At 37.8% G+C, this 22,559-nt stretch overlaps 1 protein-coding gene across 50 annotated transcripts in view; it reads left to right on the forward strand.

Annotated features, from left to right (window-relative positions):
- Positions 1-22,559, forward strand: part of GTDC1 (glycosyltransferase like domain containing 1) — a 412,173-nt gene that overhangs the window by 373,892 nt on the left and 15,722 nt on the right. For all 50 annotated transcript variants that reach the window (XM_071216469.1, XM_071216464.1, XM_058300976.2 and 47 more), the window contains one exon: positions 11,873-11,982. In XM_071216469.1, the coding sequence (XP_071072570.1) occupies positions 11,873-11,982 (110 nt within the window). The remainder of the gene's footprint in view (positions 1-11,872; positions 11,983-22,559) is intronic.

Genomic DNA, 22,559 nt, shown 5'->3' on the forward strand with positions numbered 1-22,559 from the left:
ATCTGTTTCCAATACACAAATGGACAAAGGATAAACATTTTCATTACAATAAAGAGAAATTTGGAGGAAAACATATGTCACAGGTCCTTTACAGTTCAGTAAACCTGCAGGGCATCCTCCATTAGATTTCAGTCTGAAAGTCATTCTTAAGATGATGGTTTCTTCTCTTTGGGGCCTTATGGGAACCCACTCTTTTCACAGGCTTGCCCAACAGCCATTTTCTTGGTTCCATCTGATCAAGCATCTGGGTGTCGACCAAGCTTCAGACCTCTCTCTCCAAGAGTGTTGGGGTGACTGCTGCACCTTACCCAATCTTTGGGTTGGAGTCTTAACCCCGCGAGTACAGTGACGTGAAGACAACATTCCCCCTAACCTTTGGCATACAGGCTCAACCCTCTCAGAGAATGAGTTGACTACCTGGCCTTCCCTAACCTTTGGGGGACAGGTCTACCCCTCTCAGACCTTGGGGTGCTGACCTTAACTGCCATAATCCTTGGGGAATGTGCTCCACCCTCTCTGCATCCTTGGATGCCAAAACTCTCCACAACATCATCTGGGAACATCCACCCTCTTTAACTGCTGGTGAAAACTCACCCTCTCTGTACACATGGGTGGGGTTCTTCTCTTGGCCCAAGATGAGGTCTTAATTCCAGATCTCAGTTTCCATGGTTTTCCTCTTAAAGCTGTTTCTCCTTCAGTCTCTCCTTCCCATGTCCTTTTTAGTCCAAGCTGACAGTGATTTTGTTCATACAGTTCTCTCAAAAACCTTGTTGGCTTAGCATGCAAGAAGCAGGGGTCCAAACCATCAGACAGTAAAACTTTCTACAAGTCTTTTCAAGAGATCTGCCTCTTGAATCCTGATTTACAAGTTCCACGTTTAGTTAAGTCCTCCAATGGGGCATTTCTTCTGGGAGCTTGATTTCCAGAGGCTTGGAATTTCCAGAATTAGTTTCTGTTTTCTTTGTGCCTGACAGTTAAGTCCTCAGTATATCTCTCTCATCTAGCATTTTGCTATAAGCTGCAAGCAGAAGCCAAGCCACATTCTCCAGGTTTACTTTGGGAATTTCTTCAGCTAAATGCCCATTTTCAAATTCTGCCTTCCATAAAACACCAGGAATTAATCTTGCTAAGTTCTCTGCAACTTTAAAACATGGCTTGCCCTTCCTCCAGTTTCCAATAATAGTTTCATCATTTACTTCTAAGGCATCATAAAAAGTCTCTTTAATATCCATATTGCTATCAACAGTCTCTTCAAAGCAATCTAGGCCTTTTCCATTAAGCATCTCACAATTCCTCCAAAAAATACCCCTTACCCATTTATTAAACCATTCCAGCATTTCGGTTTTTGCAAAAGCACTTCCCCACTCCTCAGTACCAAATTCTGTATTAGTCAGCCAAAGGGGTGCTGATGCAAAATACCAGAAATCTGTTGGCTTTTACATAGGGTATTTATTTGTGGTAGCAGCTTACAGATACCAAGCCATAAAGCATAAGTTACTTCCCTCACCAAAGTCTATTTTTATGTGTTGGAACAACATGGCTGCTGACGTCTGCGAGGGATCAGGCTTCCTGGGTTCCTCCCTTCCAGGGTCTTGCTTCTCTCTGGGTTCAGGGTTCCTCTCTTCCCAGGGCTTGCTTCTGTTTCCTCTGTGAGCTTCCTTTCTGGGGCTCCAGCTTAAGGCTTCAGCATCAAACTCCAACATCAAAACTCCAACATCAAAAACCCTCAACTCTGTCCTTTGTCATGCCTTTTATCTGTGAGTCCCCGCCCACCAAAGTCAATGCCCTAATAACATGGCCCAATCAAAGCCGTAATAATAACTTAATCACGCCCAGGTACAGACCAGATTACAAACATGATCCAATATCTATTTTTGGAATTCATAACCATATCAAACTGCTACACATCACATTGACAGAAATTATGCTTCCACATTTAAGCCTACCACAGCTCTGGAATCTCTCAAGGCTGTCCCCAGTGTTGTCTGCCTAGATACATACACTCAGACATTAACTCTGGAGTTGAGCTACTTCCCCAGGATTCTAATGCAGGAAGCGTAGTGCAGGGCCTCTGGGACTCTTAGACTTCTGTTCTACTTAACTTCTCTCAGCAGTCCCTCATGTTTCTCATCTAGAAGTGGAGTAGATATGGGGAGGTAGAGGGTGTGTATCCTACACTCTTGTGGCATTTTATTTAAAAACTTGTACCTGTCTGAAGTCCTCACTGCTACTATAAGGGGTTTAGCTTCTGTAAACAACCAAAAAAGGGATGGGAATGAGAGAAACCCACAGTTTACATCATACTTAATGATGAAAGATTGAAAATTTTCCTCCTAAGATTAGTGACAAGATAGTATGCCTCCTCTCGCCCCTGTTTTTTAACATTGTACGGAAAGTTCTAACCAGAGCAATTAGGGAAGAAAAAGAAATAAAAGGCATCCAGATTAGAAAGGAATAAATAAGTCTTTAAAAAATATAAAAAGAAAAAATAAAATATAGGTTAATAGGATACAGAGTAGGGGTAGGAAATAGGGAGTTAAGGCTTAAAATGTAGAGTTGCTATTTGAGACTATGGAAATGTTTTGGTAATGATTGGTGGTGATGGTAGCACCAGGATTGTGAACGTAGTTCATGGCACTGAATTATGTATTGTATATAGGTTATTAGAATAATTTTTTTTTTAAATCCATGGGACAACACATTATAAACAGTGAACCCTAAGTTAAACCACAGACTATAGTTAATAAAACAATTATAAAAATGTGCTTTAATCAGTTGTAACAAGAACACCACACTAATGCAAGCTGTTAATAATAGGGTCATATATGGGGAACCTATATTTTATGCATGATTTTTTTCTGTAAACCCACAATTTTTCTAAGTAAAGAAATATATAGATTCTATTGTTATACTATTTTAGGAGTGAAGAAACTGAGGGTCCAAGAGGTTATGTTATGTACCTATGTCTGTACTACTCATCAGTGACTGAGCCACTTCTCTCTGAGGTGTTCCTTTCACCCTGCCTCTAAAATGAAAAATCAAGGATGGAAGGCAGTATGAACAACATTCAGAGTAAGCCCAGACTGGATAGTCTTGGTTTAATTCACCTCTAAGTAAACGATGGCAGGAGGGCTTATGGAGTTAAAGGAATAGAGGCTTTGGTAATACTTGAGAGGGAGAACAGGCAATTGAGTTGGATGCTAATAGACCACTGCCTGAGCTATATTTGAAGCACCATGAAACCCCATTTATGAAGGAAAAACACTACTTGTAGAACCAAGGAGAACCAAAATTTGTCATTGGTATGTTAATAGTGGAAAAGGGAGTGAAGAGTTATGGTCCTAGAAAGAATAGTAGAAAAATTAAATGATCATGAGATCTAACCTATGGTGCTGAGTATAAGTCTTATATTTTGTAATAAAGAACACATCAGTGACTTTGGAAGTAAAGTGTTTCAAAATGAGGAAGTAAAGATAGAAGTTAGCAAGTGAGGAAATTTGAAATGACAGTGTTGGAGAAATCATAAGTCTACATTACTTCCCATATTCTTGTTGCAATCTCTTATTAAATGGGTTTGAATCTCAACCTACAAGAAGCTTAAAGAATGTCCATGGCTTCAAGATCTGGAAATAGTATCATGGACTGAAAGTACCAACTCCCCTTTAGGTAGGAAGATAGAAACAAAAAAAAGTCAAGCACTATAAAGAAGAAAGAATATGGGTTTAGACTGATGAAACATAGTTTAAAAAGCAGACTCAATCTCTTTCTGTCTTATCTTAGGCAGTTTACTTAATTTCTCTGAGCTAAAATTTCTTTAGATGAAGGCATATTTATATTTATATAACTACTGGGTTGAGAGGCTTAAATAAGATTATGATTGGGGGCCTGTATGGGATCCAGAACATAGCTAGGGCTCTATAAATGTTTCTTGTTTTCCCTCCATCTTCATTTATTCAACAAATATTTGTATAAAGCCACTAATCTTATGCCGTAGATAATGTATTAATCAGGATAGGCCACATTATCTGGATTAATGAAGAATCTCCAATCTCACTTGGTTAAACACACAAAAAGTTTATTTCTCTCAATTTACTCAGTCTGCAGCACGTCCAGATGCCTTAACAAAGCAACTGCCCTCCCTCCATATGGCAATTCACATTGCTTCAACCTTTTAACCTAATTATCTTAACACAAGATCTACACAAGAAAATGTTATTAATAAGGGAGAAGGGAAAAGGGGGAGGGCATTGGGTATATAGGAATCACCTGTATCTCTATGTGACTTTTCTGTATCCTAAAGCTTCTTTGAAGATAAAATGAAAAAAATAAGACACGGGGTGAATATATGTATGAAAATGTCACTATACATACAAGATAACAGATCTTACAGTGAAGAAAGATACAATGTCTAACATAAAATTTTTATTTTATTGGTTATTTTTAAAATTATTTCATTTTCTTATTAATTTTATTCAGTTATTTTGTTGGCTTCATTTTTTAAGAGGTTTTGGATCACAGAAGGATCACAGCAAGTAGGGAAGGATCACTGGTGTGGAATATCAGTGCTGTGGGTATGAATGGGAAGGGGTTCACCTTCCCATATGAGAATATGTTCAGGTGTTCATGGGACCTTGTCTCGGTGGGTGGAGATCCACAATAACCAAAATAATATTGAATTCCCATCCTGGATAGTTCTCCTACATTCTCTAATAAGACAACAATAATCCCCTGAGTGCCAGAGGCTTAAATCTTTGGTCCTTCTATGTGCCACTTGAGCCTTAAATTTCAGCAGAGTTGCAACACCTACACTCCAGTTCTTTGGACTCACCCTAGACAACTAACAAGGAAATGATAATGGACAATGCCCATCCCAAGGAACAGAGAGTGTCTGCAACTGCAAGCAAGATTGCTCCATCTATCTGTGCCATGGGATCTAAGCCCCCTGTCAATTAGAAGCAGAGTGGGCATCATCATCCCCAAATCCTCAAGATTGGGCAGTGAACAATGCACTAAAGTACACTTACAATTATTCTACTATAGACCTATTATTATTCTAGCAGTGGAAGAACTCTTATCATTGATGTAAAGGCAGTAGCACCAAAGGTTCTGAGGGATGGGAAAGGGAAGAATTAGTGTAATATGGGGACAATTTTGGAACATTGGATTTGTTCTGTATATCATTGCATTGTGTATTTTGTCATAACTTACAAAATTGAGTGCAAACTATACTTGTATATACTATTACAAGATAGAGTATATACTATTACAAGACAGAGTGTAAACTATAATGTAAACTGTAGTCCATGGTTAATAGCAGTGCTTCAATATGGGTTCATCAATTGTAACAACACACTAATGAAGGATGTTGTTAATGTGGGAAATTGTGGGAGGTGGAAGGAGGGGGATATATGGGAATCCCTTATATTTTTTATTTAACATTTATGTAATCTAAAGCTTCTTTAAAAATGAAAATAAATAAATTAAATTTTTTTTAAAAGACCTATACAAGGATCATTATCTAAAATTTTTCGTAGATACTTCTACCTAGAAGTGACACATCAATCAGCTTGCAACCCATTGACAGAACTAGTCTATGGTCCCACCCCATTGCAAGAGGATGAACATGTAGTCTTCTGTGTGCCCAGGAGAGCAGACCTGTATATCGGTGAACACAAGTGTAGCATAATGAAAAATTTAGCTGATCTTTGTCCCTATTTCTTGAGGGAGTATAATTTTTATAATTTCCAGTGATAGGAACAAAATTTGTTATTTATGGTGGGTCCTGGACCATACCTGATATGGTAGTTCATATGATAACAAGATGACAGGGTTGGACCAGCCATACTTATAGTCTGAGGGTGGGGACTGGCCACACCAGAAGGAAGGATCGAGCATGTGATCAGTGGGATTGGGGCTTTGAGCTACATCATGTTAGCCTCACCTTTCTGACCTGTGACAGATTGAGGTCAACTACATAGGCAAAGATTCCACCAGTCTTGCCTAGGTAAAAGAACTCCATATAAACTCGGGACACTTCTCTGAAGGGTTTCCACAATTGATCAGATACATTTCTGTGCCAGGAAAGTAACATGTTCTGACTCCAAGTAGAAAAGATACGGAAATTTACATTTGGGATAGTTCCAGACCTCACCCTTTGCATCTCTTCATTTGGCTTCTTATTTGTAACCTTTTACTATAATAAAACTACTATATATTTTTATATTTATATAATATATATAAAAACATTACATATAATATAAATATATATAATATACAATAAAAATATATATTATATATTTATATTTATAATATATTACATATATTATATTATTATCATAAGTATAGCACTTTCAGTGAGTTCTGCGAGTTGTTCTAGCAAATAATTTAGCCCAAGGAGGTAGTGGGAACCCTGAATTTGTAGCCAGTTGGTTAGAAGTGTGGGTGACCTGGGCACCTGGACTTGCAAGTAGTGCCTGAAGGGAAATCTTGTAAAGGATTGCCCTTGACCTGTGGAGCCTGACCTAACTCCAGGGATTCAGAGCCAAAAGTGAATTGGATGAAGTGATTCGGCAGTCTTTACAGTTGCGGTCGGAAGCCATTGGAAGTTTTTGATACGTTTATAACAGGTAATACTATCTATCTGTGCTACTACTCAGCCAGGTACTGGCTATTAAGTAGTGAACAAAACAGGCATCATTTATACTACCCTCTTGGAGCTCTCTACCCACAGGGACGTATTGCTGGGAAAGCTATAGCATCCTTAAAAAGAGCCAGGTTTCTGCCCAAGCAAGGCAAGGAACTAGATTAAAGAGATTGCATTCAATGCATACCAAGTTATGTAGGAAAGCAGGAAAGAAGAGTTTACTATAAGGGGCAAGTATGGAGAACTTTGAAATCCTCAATAAATATTTACTGAATGAATGTTAAGTGAAGAATAAGGTATTTAGTTCTAAGAAACCAAATGAGAAAGGCAACAGAGAGAGAACAGATATAGGAAGAAAAAAACACATGGAAACAGTTTATGCTTTTCAAATGTTCTGAATAATATTTGGGAATAAAAGCTGTTCTTGCTGTATCTCCTGCTTCTGGTAAGCCTGAAATATTTTCATGCTGGTCTCTTCTGCCATAGTGGGGGTGTGGAAGAATGAGTTTTCAGCAAGTCTGTTTCATTCTTACCTAGTCAGGAGTATGGAAATTGTTGGGGAGCCTGGAACCTGACTTATTTTCCAGAATGTTTTGTAATCGTTCAAATTTGCTTGATTGACACTTTAAATATAGAGAGGTCACAGGAAATAAGGGATTATGCTGCCATAAATACTGAAAACGTTATAGACTTAACAAAAAAATCTTTTAGGAGCACTTGTATGGCAGGATGTCAGAGATAAGTGATTTCTTAACATTTAAAATTATTTATATTAAAATATAAATTTATCGTAAATACACCAAATGTAAGATATGGACTATAGTTAGTAGTTATACTTTGACAATGCTCTTTCATAATTTGTAACAAATGTTTCACAACAATATAAGACATGGCTGGTGAGTTGATGTATAGGAATCCTGTATGATGTTATGATGTTTATTTTGTAAGTTCACAACTTTCACTATACACTTATTATTTATGTATGTTCATGTTGAATGATATAAATTGTTTCAATTTACATTCCTATCAGCAATGGTTGAGAACAGAAAAAAATTCGAAAAAAGGAACATTGATAATACAACTCCTAGAGAGAAACACTTAACATTTTATTGTAGTTAATCCCAAACATTTTTCTTGACACTCACACACGTCTTTAAAAAAAAAATCATACTTAACAGTACATCTTAAATATTTTTCCATGTCAAGAAATACATTTCTACATCATTATTTTTAATGACTGCATAGTATTGCATGATATATATGTGTCAGAATATATTTACCAGGAAGTGGATGTGGCTCAAGTGATTGGGCTCCCTGCCTACCACATGGGAGGTCCATGGTTCAGTTCCCAGTGCCTCCTAAAGAAGACAGTGAGCTGGCACAATGGACAGGCATGACAAGCTGACAAAACAAGATGATACAACAAGAGACACAAGAAGAAAAAGAAATGTAATGAGAGACACAGCAAAGCAGGGAGCACAGGTTGAGGTTACCCGTGCCTCCTAAAGAGGACGAGCAGGATGGCCAGCTGATGCAACAAGAAGACACAACAAGAGAAACGAGGGAAAACATAAGAAGAGTCACAATAAAGGATGAAACGGAAGTGGCTTAAGCAATTAGGCTCCTCCCTCCCACATCAGAGGTCCTGGTTTGGTTTCTGGTGCCTCCTAAAGAAACAACGAAGACAAATAGCTTCAGCAAGTGCAAACAACAAGGAGGTGGGAAAAGAGAAATAAATAAAATCTTAAAAAAATATATATATGTATATATATTTACCTATCATGCCATTAGATTGTTTACAGATGGTTGCTATTATAAACAATGCTGTAGAGAACATACTTTAGTTGATATTCTGTGCACATCTTTATCTCTCCAATTTTCTAAACTGGAATTACTAGGGCCAAAGCTATATATATATATATATATATATATATATATATATATATATATATATATATATATATATATGTTAAGGCTAATAATGTATACTATCAAATTGCCCTCTAAAAGATTGTTTCAATTTGCATTCTTACCAACAATGGTTGAGAACAGAAGAGTGTTTAGGAGCCCATAAATCTGCAAGAGTGGTTATAGAGAATTGGGTATGTTAAATGTGTAATTGTGATAGCCATTAGCAGAGAAGGGCACTCAATATATCATTTTTAAACCCCCATATTCTTTAAGTATTAGAAGTTCACATCAGATTTCTTAGAAAGATTTAAGGCAGATTCACATATTCAGCTAAATGGATTCATTAGTGTCAAGGGTCCTGAACCATTGGACTGGAGTAGGACCATGGATGAACCATTGGCTATCTAGATTAAATTCCACACATAACAAAATGTACTGAGCTCTGCCATTGAGTATCGCCTATGCCTTAAGATATGGCTGTGCCTAAATTCTTGTGCACATCTTTAATGATTGCTTGAATATTAGGCAATTTCACATTTTTCTTAAAAGATATTTGGCTGCCTTGAATCTGTAAACTTTAAGGGACATAGATGAAATAGTGCTGTGTTTGCTTATAATAAACAATTTACTAATTTAGGCATAAATAATACTTAAAATGGCATCTTACATAAAATATTTTTAGAAGTATTGCTCTTTTCCCACCTACATATTCCATGAAGCAGTTGTAGTCTACCTCCCCTTCCATAACATTCTTAACATCAAAATGGTGCTTTGCAGGCAGCTAGCCTGCTTCCATCCACCTGTAATCAGGAATTCGCTTGAAGTGGTTAGGATACCAAACCTTATGAAGCTGTATATGCTGACATCGCTTGAAATCTTTTTTCCAGCTTTGAAAACCCACCTAACAGCTCATGATCTCAAGTAACTATATTACTTTTTTTGTGTGATCTTTAAAATACTTATTTTTTTTTTATTTTTATGTTTTTATTGTCTTTTTTTAAAGGATACATAGATCACAAAAAAAATTGTTACATTAAAAATATAAGAGGGAAGAGAATTTGGCTCAACTGATAGAGCGTCTGCCTACCACGTGGGAAGTTCAAGGTTCAAACCCGGGGCCTCCTGACCCAGTGGTGAGCTGGCCCACCCACAGTGCTGATGCGCACAAGGAGTGCCCTGCCACACAGGGGTGTCCCCCACGTAGGGGAGCCCCACGCCAAGGAGTGCGCCCTTTAAGGAGAGCCACCCAGCGCAAAAGAAAGTGCAGCCTGCCCAGGAATGGTGCACACACAAGGAGAGCTGACGCAACAAAATGATGCAACAAAAAGAAACACAGATTCCTGTGCCACTGACAACAACAGAAGCGGACAAAAAAGACGCAGCAAATAGACACAGAACAGACAACGGCGGTGAGGGGAGGGAGGGGAGAGAAATAAATAAATAAATCTTTGAAAAAAAAATGTCTGAAGACTCCTATAAGATTGTAATGCATTTACCTGGTATAGACACACAGAAAATGTAAAGTTCATAAAGCCTGCTGCTTTGAAAATATTGACACTGGAACCCTACCCAAATAAAACACCCCCCAACCCCAAAGTGCATCTACTTTTACTTTAATACAAAAAAAAAAAAAGGAAAGCAGGAAATATTTGAAATAGACATTCTCCATAGCCAAAATTTTTGGAACGCAAAATGAAAAATTTAGAGAACTGAGAGGATAGATCTCCCTATAGTATTATTCCCTTTGTAAGATATATTATGTTATATTGTTTCCATTCCTTTCATCAAAGTATTTCCAGGAGAATCAAACTAAAAGAACATTTTACAGAGTAGGTGGAAGTTATTTGTTTGATATGATGGAAGATAGCACATGGCATATTCTTTACTTTCAAAATGTTTTGTCTTTGTTCTTGGCCACAGCAGTAGTATATATGGGAACTATCTAAAGACTTCCCAATGGTACATGCCTGTAATACACATCATCTTAAAAAGCAATGAACATTTTCCCATTGCATTCTTTATTATTTGAAGTAAATCAAACAGAGATACAGAGCTTAAGATAAATTATGTTATAGAACTCTAATTCTATAAGATTTTAGAATTTCGTAAGATTATAAATTCCATTTTAAAATGTTAATTAGAAGATGCATTTGTTTTAATTCATGATACTGAAAATATTGACTGAATTGTGAATTAACACATTTAGGGTTGCAGATGTCATTTTTCATGAGATTTCCTGAATGATGTAATTTTCATATTTCATATAGCAGTTTGATCAATTTACAGATTTATTTTACATAATTAGTTGGTAAATGAGAAATTCAATGGCTGATATATAACTAATGAAATATAAAAAAAGAAGTTAAAATTCTGAATATAAATTTAAAAACATATTTTGAAGACATCTGGTCCACATCTGTCTGAAATAAGATAATTTAAAAACAGTGTAACTAATGCAAGAAATACTGAAATATTCACACCTTAGAATGTAAAAACTCATTCCATTTTAATATGATTTATTGAATCAGAGAATTTTTTTTATTTTAATGTCCTTTAGCCTCTCATTCTGGCACTGCAAAGAAGACAGGCAAGCTAAACAAACAAAAAAATAATGCATGTTTTTCAGAACCTTTAGCAAATGAAAAAATAATCTTTATTACTATTTTTTTTTACTATGTTGAATAGCCTCCACTCCCAAGTTAATACTCAATGGACATAGACTCAGGCCTACCCACTTTTCAAGTATTTATAATTCTCTTTTCAATTATTTAAAATGAGAGGTTAATGAAAGGGTCTGTAATTTCACTTCCTAAATTGTGAGTTCCTTGTGGGCACAAAGGAGCTTGAAAAATGTGAAAGAAGGATACTCAGACCCATGGAAATAAAAAACATCTTTGGTATCTTCTCTTAAGCAGTAGAGAATAATCCTTTGAAATTGGTATTTTCTTTTTTTAAAGACCAATGTTAAGTGGGACATTAACCATTTTAGGAAAGGAAAGGAAAAAATGTACTATACTTTCTGTAATCTAACCCTTAAGTGTGAAAAACAAGATAACTTTCTCCTTTATTGAGCAGCAACACAGGCTTAAAACTTCAGTAGGACTGGGTTTCAGTCATGAGAGAGTAATTTGTTGATGTGACAATACTCAATGTGGATGCCACAATGCAGATTATATGAAGAAATCTCTGCTTGTATATCTGATACATTGTAACTAGCAATAAACCACAAGAAAGAATAGATACTATGAGAAGTGAGAACGTTTTTCTTAATACATGCCAAAAGGTAACACGCTTTGTGTTTTTTCTATTTATTTCTAGGGAACATGATAAAGACCCAGAGACTTTTTTTAAGGTATTAATGCAGCTTAAGGACTTAGCACTCAATTTCCATGTCTCTGTCCTTGGAGAAACCTTCACAGATGTCCCAGGTATCTCTTCTGAATTTTCTAATGTGCATTTTATATAGATGACATAAGCTCTACAACTTAAATATTAATTTCCATGTTTCCCTTTGTTAGAATAATCAGGATGAGCCCTGTTAACCAAAAGATTATACGACGACATTAAAGTCTGATTCAATTAAAAAAATACCCAAGTAAGCATTCTTTGATTTAAGTTGAGAACGTGAAGTCATCTCTTTTATCAAATATAGTTTATACAATGCATCTTGATGTAAATAAAATATATTGCTTTAGGCATCTTAACACTTAAGGAAAGTGGAAATTTGTAATTGGATATATAACCTCTCACCTCTAGGGTCACTGGTTTGAATCCTGCTCACGTTGGTAATAACTGAAATACATTACCATCTGTTAGGTGGCCTGTGTAAAGCATTTTGGCATCCAACTTATAATGTGGAGTGGACCATAGTCCATATCATACTTGTCATTGGTCCATGCCTTTTTTTATGGAGTTTGAGAAAACAGACAAGCATTTGATGCTAATAGCAGCAGGTCCTCTCATTTTAATGTCACATGGAGCCTTTTGGGGCCATTACCTTCACTTTGCATCCTCACTGGTCATTTGTGAATCCATAAGATGAGCATTCTGATACTCTTCATAAACACTTAAGGGTTTGTATTTTTTTAAACTTTGGGTGTTCAGCATTTTTTGAAAACTCTTAACTACACAGACCTCAAAAGTTAATAAATGGCATCTGCCATCCTGCACTCTCACACTTAACGATGGCCTAAAGTCTCACTGCCCGAGTACCTACTGATGCTCTACAATGTGAGCAACTACACCAGCCTCTACCTCACTAGACTTATCTGAGATGACTCATCTTCTGCCCTCTTCAGTTTATTGATACCAGCTTTTTTTCAATTCCTCTAAGACACCAGCCTCCTTTAAACCATTGGACATTTGCCAGTTTATTTTATTTATTTATTTATTTTTGCATCATCTTGTTGTGTCAGCTCTCCGTGCATGTGGCACCATTCCTGGGCAGGCTGCACTTTCTTTTGCGCTGGGCGGCTCTCCTTACGGGACACACTCCTTGTGCGTGGAGCTCCCCTACGCAGGGGACACCCCTGCGTGGCAGGGCACTCTTTGTGCACATTAGCACTGTGCGTGGGCCAGGGTTTGAGCCACGGACCTCCCATGTGGTAGGTGGACGCCCTATCCATTGGGCCAAGTCTACCTCCCAAGTTTATTTTATCCTTCAGATCTCAGATCAGGGGCATTTTCTTTAAAGCCATGAAGCTTTATGAGGGTCTCGCAAGCACCCTATACTTTTCTTTCATAGTGTTTATTACAATTTCTAATGTTATAATTCTGCATATGGTTTTTTATCTCCCCTTTTCCTGCCACACGCACTCAAGTACCCACACTACAATGTAAGCACTATACAGCAGGGACTCTCTCTCTTGTCGTATTCATCACTATACCCCAAAGCCTAGCACAGTGCCTAACAAAATATTGGAACTCAATGAATATTTGTTGGATAATTGAGTAAAATAATGTAAACTCCCTGCACTCAAGGAATCTATACTTTTGTAGAGAAGTGACAACTTGCACAGAAGCACAGGAAAAGGAAAGTGAAACAGGATAATATAATAGTATGTTAGTACAAATACATTTGTCTTAGAGTGGAGTATTAATTAAGGAGCTAGTACATGAATAACCAAAGCTATTTGAGTATATAGAAAAGGATTAGAATATTCCAAAAAGGGAAACAAGGCAAATGGGTGTAATATTGTACTTAAGTGAGAGCAAAAACACAATGACTAGTACTGTGAAGTCACTAATCTAAGTGGAACAAAGGGTTCTGCATACAGACCTTAGTAATAGACAATACAAATATGAGGATCTTTATAACCAAAGTAGATTAGATAAAGGTAGGAAATAAGGAGCCTACATCTTGAACAGGGAAGAAAGAACATGACAAAACTTGTATTATAAGAAGCTGTATCTTACAATGATATAGAGGAAGGATCATACTAAGATAGTACAGTAGTAATGCAAATGTGATTGGGAGGGCTTGCAGAGAGGTTAATGGAAGGTATGTATGACAGAAATATTCTCAAGGGAAACACAGGGAAAAAAAATTGATGAATGGATGGCTATAGAGAATGAGAGAAAGAAAACTAGTTCATTTGCAAAGCTGGTGAGTTCGGTTTCATTGTGCCCATCAATACCACTGTTTGTGAATGGACTGAGAAAAGTGGCTGGAGGAAATCCCTAAGCTAGAAGGCTGCTTGGCCAGTTAACATTGGGTATTTTTAGGCCAATACCACAAAGACTATGTTTTCACTCAAAGGACCATGTTCTTAGGATCACGTTTCCCCCTCATATCTATTAACATTAAACTGTTTAGGAAACGGACTTGGGCCCAGTGGTTAGGGCGTCCGTCTACCATATGGGAGGTCCGTGGTTCAAACCCCGGGCCTCCTTGACCCGTGTGGAGCTGGCCAGGCACAGTGCTGATGCGCGCAAGGAGTGCCGTGCCACGCAAGGGTGTCCCCCGCGTGGGGGAGCCCCACGCGCAAGGAGTGCGCCCGTGAGGAAAGCCGCCCAGCGTGAAAAGAAAGTGCAGCCTGCCCAGGAATGGCGCCGCCCACACTTCCCGTGCCGCTGACGACAACAGAAGCGGACAAAGAAACAAGACGCAGCAAATAGACACCAAGAACAGACAACCAGGGGAGGGGGGGGAAATAAATAAATAAATCTTTAAAAAATAAAAAAAATTAAAAAAATAAACTGTTTAGATCACTATGGAGGGTTGAAAGTGGAGTGTGGAGAAGGTTTAAGGGCCCAGGTATCTCTTACTCAGTAATTATAGATTCAGTCTTGTTGCTCACTTTGGCTTCAGTTCAACCCATGCTCACTGAGCACCATGCAAGGGGGATTCCACAGTGAACAGGGCCCAGTGTCTCTCCTCAGGGAGCTCTGCTTCGGGGAGACACATATATAATTACCAGGTACTTAGGAAGCTGTGAAATAATTATGGAATGTTACGGAGGCCCACAGGAAGGGGTATCGTCTTGTCAAAAGCACATGCTTCCATTGCTTATAGACTCAGCTAGGACTTCTTTCTTTCTGTGGTCCATCCCTGTTATTTCTATGGTGAATTGACTCTCTTTATAACCATAGGACTTCACCTTGTGTCTTGGAGATGCTGAAGATGTTGAATAAATGAATGAACCTGGTATTTCTCGGTCATTCCCTTAGAAAGCCACTTTGCTCCAAAGGTTTCCTAACAGGCAATTTTTCTGCTTTAATATAAGTAGCCTTGGTTTAGTAGAAATATATTTTTCAATCTTTTTTTTCTCATCTTTCAGCTTACATCATTTGGGTTAACCTGGGTTATATTAAGGGAACAAACAACTCTTAAAATCTCAGTGGCTTAAAACAGTGTAGGTTGGTGTCTTGTTCATACTGTATGTTTATTGGGCCTGGTCAGAGTGCTCCACTCATCATAGATACTCAGGGGCCTACACTGACACAACAGCCACAATCTCAAGCATTGCTGGTTACCATGCCAGAAGGAGTAGAAAGCTCAGGAAGTTCTCCAACCAGCATTTAAGTGTTCTGGCCTAAAAGGAACACAGGATTTCACTCAACTCACTGGCCAAGACTTAATGTCAGACACTGCCAAACCATAAGGGGGCCAGAAATGCAAACCTGCTTTGTGCCCAGAACAAGGGAGAATGGAAATAGTGACTGGCACTGCAGACCCACAGCTCTTTAACATGCATCATGGTCTGTGACTCATCAGAGATAAAACCAAGCCTATCCAAGATGTCTGCCTTAATCTGGTGAGATGATCCCATCAGGTTAACAAATATTATAATAACAAATATTAGAGGATTGGCTGCAGTGGTCTAGCTGGAGGCAAATACTTCGTGCTTGAAGCCACATCTAGCAATTGTGTCCTATAAGGCAGAGCAGACCTAAAGTCGAGTTAGGCTCTGTGGAAATGGACTTAATTTTGAAAACCTGGCCATGGTTATCAAACAGGGTTTAGTTTTTTCTGATAAACATTTGGCAACTTCTGAAGACAGATTTTATTGTCACATAGGGGCTGAGGGGGGTGCTGTTTGTTACTGGCATCTAGTTGGTAGAGGCCACAGATGCTGCTAAACATCCAACAGTGCACAGGACAGCCCCCACAACAAAAGAACTGTCTAGACCAAAATGTCAATAGTGCCAAGGCTGAGAAACCCTGATTTGGGGGAAGAGGACTTGGCCCATAGGTTGGGGTGTCCGTCTACCACATGGGAGGTCCGCCGTTCAAACCCCGGGCCTCCTTGACCCGTGTGCAGCTGGCCCATGCACAGTGGTGATGCGCACAAGGAGTGTCCCCTGCGTAGGGGAGCCCCACGCGCAAGGAGTGCTCCCCGTAAGGAGAGCCACCCAGCGCGAAAGAAAGTGCAGCCTGCCCAGGAATGGTGCTGCCCACACGGAGAAATGACGCAACAAGATGACGCAGCAAAAGAAACACAGATTCCCCTGCCGCTGACAACAGAAGCGGACAAAGAAGACGCAGCAAACAGACACAGAGAACAAGACAACGGGGGTGGAGGAAGGCGGAAAGGGAGAGAAATAAATAAAATCTTAAAAAAAAAATAAAGAAACCCTGATTTATAGGAAGAATTTAAGTTGGAAGACCAGGTTTAGAGCTGAGTCCCGTGGCTTTCTAAATTAAACTCAGTTAATCCAGGTGTGGGGGGAGAAAACGAGGAGATGAGAGAGGGAAATAATTATAAAAACACCTGCTCTATCCACTTCAATGAATTAAAATGAGAATATCAGGTACAATTAGATAATTTGGGGGGAGGTGCTATGTAAACTACTATGCAGATTTTATTATAAGACTCATGAATTTCCCCACAGAATTTAGTTTTGTGTGAGTCTTTAGTGCATTACGGACCCAAAGAAGATACTAACGATGCTGCACCTTAAAAGTTCATTCTTGCTCTTACCTTCACTCCTCTTACCCAGAAAATGGAAAGCTCATTCTGCTTCATAGAACATCCATCAGACTCCATGTTACAAGTGAACCAGAAAGCCTGCAGACTCCTCAATGCAAATATTTGAGTTTTAGCCAGTTCTCATGACAAGGTCACATTGTTAGCCCTTGAGATGTTTTTAAAAAAACAAAAGCAAATGCTTAAAAATGCTTAAGATATCAAATCAAAGGAATGTGTTTGTATTCTTAAGAATTTCCCACAAATGATAATTTTAAACAAAATATTCTTTTCTGTGAACAGCCAAAGCCTTGCCTGAGGGTTCTTCTTTCCATACTGCAGACATGGTGGAAGAAGGAGTTCAGCTTTAGGCGTCAGGAAGGCCAGATACGATGCAGGGAAACTAAAAACCTGAACTACGTAAGGTTTTGGCAGACAGAAGTCTTTCTGGTTCACCTTTAATTTGAGGTTAAGAACAGTATGTGGAAAGCTTCTGGTTAGTATCTGGCATGACAATGGTTATTACTGTGATCTTGGCATATTCCGGATCCTTAGCTCTGGAGTCAAATGTTGGATAATTACATAACATTTCCTTCCCCTCCTACCTCCTCCTTCACTTGGCTCCCAGCTACAATCTCATTTTCAGTATAGCAGCTACACTAAGTGTTCTAGGAACACAAATATCTTCCATTACATTAATATAAAGATATAAAACTTTGCTACATGGGAAGTCCTGCAGAAGGAAAGCTATTAATAAAGTGATCAAAATTGATATAAAAGAGGTTTATATATGACATTAAATAAGTTTGCTTATTCAGTAAACCCAAACCATAAATTCAGCCATACCATTTCCTAAATCTACTCCTTCCTTAAAATTCTTTTGTTTTTAAATTTTTATCACCATATACTCATTTTCCTAAAATAGAATTATTTACTGAGTTCCTAATATGGTCTGGCATCATGTAAAGTATTGTGAATACAAGAGGAGACTACATAGTTCCCTCCCTCTGGAATTTTATTGTCTATTTGGAAAGCAAAACCATTTATACAATTACAACATTTCATTATACCATATACTTGTTTACATTGTAATATTTTCAAATAATTTAATATGTTATCTCTTCTAACCCTTAGGACAACGTAGTGAGATGGGTATTTAAGTAAGCATTACCATCTCCAGTTTATAGCTGAGGAAAATGACTTACTTTGACTCTATGTTAATACCATGGAGGTGCGTTTGATTCTCAGTTGACAAAGCATCCTCTATATGATTCTTAGCTGTAGGGATGAAGTCACTTTCCCAAGAATATGCTTGGTCAGTTTCACAAGAATCTGAAATTCAAACCAAAGTCTGGCTGAAGAGAGCAACAAAACAAAATGGGAGAAACAAGGAAGACCCAAATAAATGAGTGTAGCATGCATGCTCCTGGTTGGAAAGAATAAACACTACACTAGAAATGGTAATCTCTTTAGATGAATTCATGAATTTAACAAGATACTAGAATATTATTTTGTATATCTTCATAGAATGGTTCTAAAATTCATATAAAATAAATAAATCAATGGGCAAAGTGCCAAAGAAATCCTTTAAAAATGAAGGAGAACCCACCCTACCAGATTCAGAACATGTATGAAGAGATAATCTTTAAAAGAGTGCTTTGCAGATTCAAAGCATGAATGTGTAGAGAAATGGGTGAAAAGAGAGAATTCCAAAATAAACCCAATTTGTTTATGAATTTAATATCTGACAAACTTAAGATAATAGAATTTAATGGTATACTTAGCCCAGGTCTAAAATTTCTACTTAGTGAAAAAAAGAAATTGGGTGAAATAAATAAATTCTATACAACAAAACAAAAAATTTGTATAAGAATTGGAACATATATTCTCAATATATATTCCAGGTAAATGTTTGCAATAGCTTCAACATGTTTACAATTGCTAATGATTTTTACCAAACCATAGCAATAGGTACCCACTTAGCAACAATGCACAGATGAAGTTGCTAATGCTTAGGTTAAAAAACTTACCCAAGGTCACACAGTTAATCAACAGTGAGATCAGAAGAAATCAATACTAAAACAAATCTTGAAAAAAATAAATATAATTTTTTCCAGTAATGAAATAAATGTAAATAGAAAGAAATTATGAAAGTGCCATAACACTGACCAAAGCAGCAGAGGTAGAGGCATGTCATAATAAAGACTGGCCTATTGTGGGGAAACGTCTGGGTATATGGTGATAGTAATCAAATTACTTTTCCTGAAACATATAATTTGCTGTACCCTTTACTGACTTAGTAATTTCACACCAGAGAATGTATCCCCTGGAAATAATTCTAAGAAAGAAAAAGCAGGTGACAACAATTATCTTCTTTGCCTCTTTTCCTTCTCTAACATTCCATAGTTAATAAGCCACTAAGATCCTATCCACCCTTGATCCCATGCCTCACTCTCATTTCCTTTGTCACTTTCCCAGTTCCTGCCCTCATCTTCTTGGACCTTGACTCCTACAGAGTTCCTCCATTTGTCTCCTTGCCTCTGGACATGTTGCTATTCAATCCATCCACCTACTACTATCATTTTTTTTCCCTAAGCCCAGACCACTCAAGAGAGTATAATAATAGTATAACAAAATTAAGCGTCTACCTCGTAGATTTTTCTTCAGGATAAAGTTAAATTTCCTTGATAGCAATTGAGGTTCTTCAACATCTGACCTCAACTTAGTCTCTCCTGAATTCTGGTTCTCTTTGCCATTTCCTGAATGCCTTGTGTTATTTGCTGCTTAAATTCATCTTCCTCTCCCCATATAGACACACAGATACTCTTTTTCCACCTGGTGAAATCCCAGCTGCAATATTGCTTCTTTTCCTATACCTCCCCTTTCCTTTCCTTCTTGTTTCCTTAATCACACCCATATTCATTCCATCAGTTACAAAGTATATATCACACTGCCTTTGGTCAGTTTTACTTGGCTACTTTAGCAACACCCTGGTATAACTGACCAGAAGACACTTGGTAGGTCAAGAGTACAACTCCTTCAACCGAGAAGGCTGCTTGAAGTCTCCTCGTGCATCTTCTCTAAGTGAGTATTTACCATTTCCACGGACACCAGAAGATTCATTGCAACTCTGAAGACAAGATCACTTATCCATTTTACCAGCAGGAAGACCATGGAGATAATATGTTCCAGAATACAACTACCAAAACATCTCTCAAGAAATTGTTCCCAAAAGTTTTTTGTATAAAAGCATTACTAAAGAAAAATCCTCTTGATTCAACTGTCCAAAGTTTATGAAAAATGTGCAGTTGGGAGAGACAAGAAGAAATAGATGAATTAAGTAATAAATGGGAAGAAGTCAAGATATTAATATACCAATAGAAAACTAGAAACAGATCCTAATTTTAAAAGCCTTTAAATGTGTATATGACTTAGGGTTGACAGACCATTTTGGAATGTAGCTGCTAAACACTGCTTTCTATTTTCTCTTTTTTAATTCTTGTATTTGTACATGGTCATGATTTGAGGTGTGATTTGTTAAAAATAATACTTGCCCCAATAAGGGACTATGGTGGAAGGCCTGTTTTACACCTCCATGTTTCCTACAAGGCCTGTCAGAACAGGACTCTGTGACAGAAAGTAGCACAAAATGAGTGAATATCCGGATCCAACTAGTGAGCTTTTCCAGCTATATCTCCCCTCACCTAAATTGTTACATTTTAAAATGGAAACCATCTTAGATATATGTTGAAATGGAAAGAACACTATCTTGAGATTTAAAAGATTCAGGTCTAGTTCTTCCTCTTCAACTGATTAACCATGGCAGCTCTTTGGGTCTCAGTTCATTATCCAAAAAATAAAGTCTTCCAGCTCTAATAGGCAAGGGATGCTGGAACTGGAAGGTTTTAACTACCTCCTAGACTTTTGCACGTGTATCCTGTGCTATAGGCTGTATCACTCAGTGTTTCCTGAAGATATCTCACATGTCACCACTTGAAGCCCTTCTGTCCTCCTCTGCCTGTCAAAACTCAACTCATCTTCCAAGACTCATCTTAGTCCCATCTTCCAAAACTCAGCTCAACCACTTGTCCTTACCTCTCACACAAATATGCTGCTACCCTCTGAAGTTTCATGGAATTTTGTTTATACTTAACTATGTACTTCATACATAGTAACTTAACTATGTACTTCCCTCCAGTTAGGTAGTTTTTGAGGATATTGTTTGTATATTATACTTCGTATGACCCAACACTAATACAACAGTGTTTTCAGACTACTGACCATGATCCATAATAAGAAATATATTTACATTGTGGCCTAGTACACTCATATGTGTATTTGTATTTATAATAGAAACAAAGCTTTCACAAATAATACATATTTTTATTACATAATGCACTCTGCTCTTTTCTATTGTTTTCTGTTCTCTTTTCATATTTGTTTGTTCAATGCTGATCTACAGTGGTTGCACAACCTCTAGTCATAGTTGGGAAAACACCATAACATAGCACATTGCACATAGTAGGTTCACTGTTATATATGTTTAGTTAAATTGAATGTGCTTTGGGAAGTGGACCTGGCATGGATAGGATGTCCACCTACCACATGGGAGGTCTGCCGTTCAAACCCCGGGCCTCCTTGACCCGTGTGGAGCTGGCCCATGCGCAGTGCTGATGTGCGCAAGGAGTGCCCTGCCACACAGAGGTGGCTCCTGAGTTAGGGGTGTCCCACACGCAGGGAATGCACCCCGTAAGGAGAGCCGCCCAGTGCGAAAGAAAGTGCAGCCTGCCCGGGAATGGTGCCGCACACACAGAAAGCTGACACAACAAGATGATGCAACCAAAAGAAACACAGATTCCTGGTGCCGCTGATAAGGATAGAAGCCGTCACAGAAGAACACACAGCGAATGGACACAGAGAGCAGACAAGTGGCGGGGGATGGGGAGGAGGGAAGAGAAATAAATAAAATAAATCTTTAAAAAAAAAAAAAGAATGTACTTTTGCCAAAATTGATAGAACTCTTACTGATTTGTTTTGCATATCACAATATTGCTGTTTGTTGAATTCTGTGTATGTGCCAGGCATTGTGCTAGGTACTTTATGTACATTTCCTCTGATCCAGTGGCAGGGTAAGTTGTCTCTAGTTTATCTATAAGAATGCCAAATCAAACTCTAGAATTTTACTTTATTCAGGGAAAATTCTTAGCACTGAACTAAAATCATGAGTTCTGATTTAGTTTTGTTTTCTTTCTTGCCACAAAACTCCCTGTAATTTAGCAAGTATTTTTTTTCACAGTGTTTTAACTGTGTTCAGTGCTTAGGAAAAATGTCATACTGATGGTGTTGAGAACAAAAATTGTACCAACTGCAAGTCAGTTTCTTAATGTTCATTTTATGAACTTCATTAAGTGAAAAATATTATGGAAAATAATGCTTTACAGTGTATGTTGTATCTTTAAAGGTACATTATGTAAAGCAAAATTGTTAGTGTCTAGTTACGTACTAAGGACATAGTTTTTGTTCAATAATTATTAATTGATTAAACTGATAAGCATATGTTAGCACTTACTTTTGAACTTAGATAAGAAGAATACTAT

The sequence above is a fragment of the Dasypus novemcinctus genome, chromosome 7, assembly GCF_030445035.2.
Source record: "Dasypus novemcinctus isolate mDasNov1 chromosome 7, mDasNov1.1.hap2, whole genome shotgun sequence".
Lineage (NCBI taxonomy): Eukaryota > Metazoa > Chordata > Mammalia > Cingulata > Dasypodidae > Dasypus > Dasypus novemcinctus.